The 3,744-nt window shown below is 31.7% G+C and overlaps 1 protein-coding gene across 1 annotated transcript; it reads left to right on the top strand.

Annotated features, from left to right (window-relative positions):
* Positions 1 to 2,923: 2,923 nt before the first annotated feature.
* Positions 2,924 to 3,478, top strand: LOC141533885 (protein 60A-like). Its single transcript, XM_074252978.1, has one exon. The coding sequence runs from the start codon at positions 2,924 to 2,926 to the stop codon at positions 3,476 to 3,478; it is 555 nt and encodes a 184-aa protein (XP_074109079.1).
* The last annotated feature ends 266 nt before the right edge of the window (positions 3,479 to 3,744 follow it).

Here is a 3,744-nt window from a genome sequence, read left to right as displayed (position 1 = left end):
ACCTGCTGAAAGATAATTTGAACCCACCGACGGCGTCTGAAATCCTGAATAGCAACGACCTCCAAACTATCAGATGTTTCTTTTTGTTTACTAAATACTGTTGCCGACTGAAAGCTTTTCTTCTATGTGAATAACATAATTCAGTTTAGTTTTTGCATTAATTTAGATGTAACTTGTATATATTAAAGTTAGCTCGTTTTTTTTTTGTTTTTACTATAAACTTTATTGGAAATGTTTTTATTAATTTTAGACTGATTTTATTTGGGCGTTTGCCTTAAGTTATTTAAGTTCACATAATATTCTACTCCGATTGTACAAATACTGGATGTATTTTGAAACAATAAAATATTACTACTACTACTACTACTACTATATATATATATATATATTATATCCATGTTAAAATCACACGGATGGAAAACCCTGATTAAAAATACTGATTGAAAAGAATTAAAAAATATGAAATGTGAATTCGTTTCAATTATTTTAATTCTTGTGATGGTAAAAAGTGAGTGCGAGCGAGACGGCAGAGCAATGGAATTTATTATTACTATTGTTATTATCGTTATTATTACTATTGTTATCATCGTTATTATTACTATTATTATTATTACTATTATTATTATCGTTCTTGTCATTATTAATACCGGAGTATATTTAATATACTAAAGATGTTTTTTTTATTTTATATAATGGTTCATTTACATTTCTTTGTTTAATGAAAAAGTTTAGTTAATTTTAAATATTTGACTGAGATTTATTTGAAAATGCGCGCGAATGGTTGAGTACGCCACCGCGGCGAGAGGTGGCGAAGAATTCCGCCGCTCGTTCGCTTGCTGTAAAAACCGGCAAGCTAATATAAGCGAGACTGCGTGGCGATAATTTTTGTTCTTTTAAAGAACAAAAATCAATTTTACCTGAAAGAAAGATTTAATTAAAATCTTCAAACAGATTTTAATTATCTGAATAATTATTTAATTAATTAATTTCAGTGCGAAATTAAGTTTTTTTACTAAGTCCCAGAGATAGAATTAGTATGGGAAATTGTTTTGGTAGAAATTTATTATTTGACAAATGTTATTTTTCTAAGTCCCGAATGACTTTCTGTATGGGAATGATTTTTGTATGAAATTTTTGGTAATCGAACGAAATTGATGAGTGAATTTAATATCTGATCAGATTTAAATAATTAAAAATCTGAAGTTTGGCGAAGAGCGATAGATGGCGATAATTTTCCCAGATCTTTCACTCTTGGAGAAAGGTCTGGGAAATGCCAAAAGCGATTTTAAGTGACGGGAAAAACCAACCAAGTTTCCCAGTGGTTGTAACCTTCCGAGTAGAAGACCATTCACTAGGAAGAAACCAAGGAACTCTTACCTTGTCTCCGACCAGGAACCAGGTAAGTGCTGACTTGTCCATTGGGGGAAATTTGGCCACCGGGAAGGGTTGCTTTCCAAGCACCCAGACTGGACTAGGGGTAAGCAGGGCCGGGAAGGGTTGCTTTCCAAGCACCCAGACTGGACTAGGGGTAAGTAGGGCCGGGAAGGGTTGCTTTTCAAGCATCCGGATGGGATTAGGGGCAGGTAGGGCCGTGATTTAAAAACGCGACCGTCGGTAAAGAAGAATATTACTGTGTAAAGGTAGTAGACAGAGTTTGGCCACCAGATGGCAATCAAAAAAAAAAACGGGAAAATAAATGTTGTGTGTGGGTTATGTGCGATATTGTAAAGTTTGACATAACGCTTGTAAATTTTATAAACTTGAGTTTCAATTTTTGTAGTTTGTTGTCTTAAATAAATAGAGTACCAATCATAATTAGGCTCAAAATTTATTTATAAGTAATAAGCTATCCCTAAAAAGATCCTGGACTCCGGCGAGATTTCATTCGAGCTAGGGGATATAGATATAGAGGTAAGCCTTGACTGTAACACAACAGTAATAAAATTTTAAATTTATTAAAATTCACTCCTTTTGGGAAACCGAAAAAATACCCGTTACATTCTTTTGTTTGTATATATACTTTTATCTATATATATATAGATATACAATTTGCATGGAGTGACCGCTTCTTAATTCTTTTCAATCAGTACTTTTAATCAGGGAATTTACACCGAGAGAATTTTACACCGTTATTCCACACGACACGGCCGCGTAAAATGCTCTAGGTCTATTTTTACACCAAAATTTTTCATAGTGTACATTTAGAAGAATTTTTGAGTCTGCTATTTTCAGCATCATTAGCTTATTCAAAATTTTTTTTATCTTGTAAAAATAGTAAATATTTTTTTTATATTTTCATTAAATAAACTGAAAAATTTTTAATTATACATCCAACCTAAAATTTCCAAATCCAAATTACAATAACATTCATAAAAATGGAATTATTAAAACGTAGAATTCGTTGAATTATAAAAACCAGCGGCAATCATGGCAATTAAAAATTTCTTCATCCAATCGATTATATACGTACCCAATAAAAGCAATTGACCACAAGTAGATAAACTTAGTATCCGGCGAAGTGCAAAGTAATTAAAAAATTATTATTTTACGTCAAAAATATCTATCTATACTCGATCGCGTGATCTATTATTTTTAATTCGAATTTTTGAAGAAACACGTAATTCACCGGTCTATTAAGGCAATTATTATTTTCAGTAGCACCTATCACAAACAAAAATCCCGATATACCCACTTATTTACTGGTTTTTATAGGTTTTGAACTTGATTTTTATAGCAGTAGTTTTTATCAAACTGTCAGTTGCCAAGTTTTATTTCTTCAATAAAAATGTGTAAGTCAGCTATCGCTTCATTGATTTTTCTGTCTGTTTTTGAATTTCGAGTTATTTTTCTAATGAATGCAATCAAAATCAACTTGCCAAGTAAATTCTTACTGGAAACTCAAAACAGACCAAATATTCGAAGAATGGCACGGGAGTCTTCTTTTATCTTCTCTATAAATTATTACGATAATAGCCACGGTGACAATACTGTGTCGTCGTTTGTGGCCAAGCATCCGAAGAAACCTTTTTCAAAACCGGATTCCTTGGATAACATGTGGTTCGACGTCAAAGGAGACAATAATCTGCTGATTTCCGCTGAGCTGCATCTTTATCATAAGTGTCTTATAAAAAACAATAAAAACTACAATAGAAAATTTGATGTCTTGGTTTATCAAATACCTAGAAGAAATGCAAGTGATTATGTTGGGTCTGTAGAAATGCCAGCGAAACAAAATGGATGGTTTACTGTCAACGTTACTGATTGCTACAAATCTTGGTGCAAAAGTCCTCAAACTAATGAAGGATTGAAAGTCGTTGCTAAAGATCATGAAAGTGAATATCCCGAGATTCGGGCTGAGGATATCGGAGTCGTCGGATTTGAGGATGATTCCCAGAAACATCCGTTCATAGTTGCTTATTTTAGAAATGCAGAGCACGATGTTTTCGAAAAAGTATTATTTGAGAGAATGTTCGAATAGCATTTTAATGTTTTTGTTATATTTTATTGATTTTTATAATTATAATTAAAATTTTTGTAATATAATTTTTGATCTTTGTGAAAAATTTTGTCATATTTTCTAATTTTAATAATAAATGATGATTTCAAAAATTTTCAATTAAGTTAAACATATTTCAAGCAAAATAATTTTTGTAGATACTCAAATACGAATTTTAATGCAGGAATAGAACAGTTGATAAGTATAGTATATTACTCTACAAGGGCAGAAAGTTTGAGATTCCTGCA

The sequence above is a fragment of the Cotesia typhae genome, unplaced genomic scaffold, assembly GCF_013202065.1.
Source record: "Cotesia typhae breed Kobodo isofemale line unplaced genomic scaffold, CoteBio_Ctyphae scaffold_121, whole genome shotgun sequence".
Taxonomy (NCBI): Eukaryota; Metazoa; Arthropoda; class Insecta; order Hymenoptera; family Braconidae; genus Cotesia; species Cotesia typhae.
Note: the sequence above shows the minus strand (reverse complement) of the source record. Positions and strands in the feature narration are given on the sequence as shown.

Coding starts and splice junctions, on each gene's coding strand:
- LOC141533885 (XM_074252978.1), top strand. CDS start 2,924: ATGGCACGGGAGTCTTCTTTTATCTTCTCTATAAATTATTACGATAAT.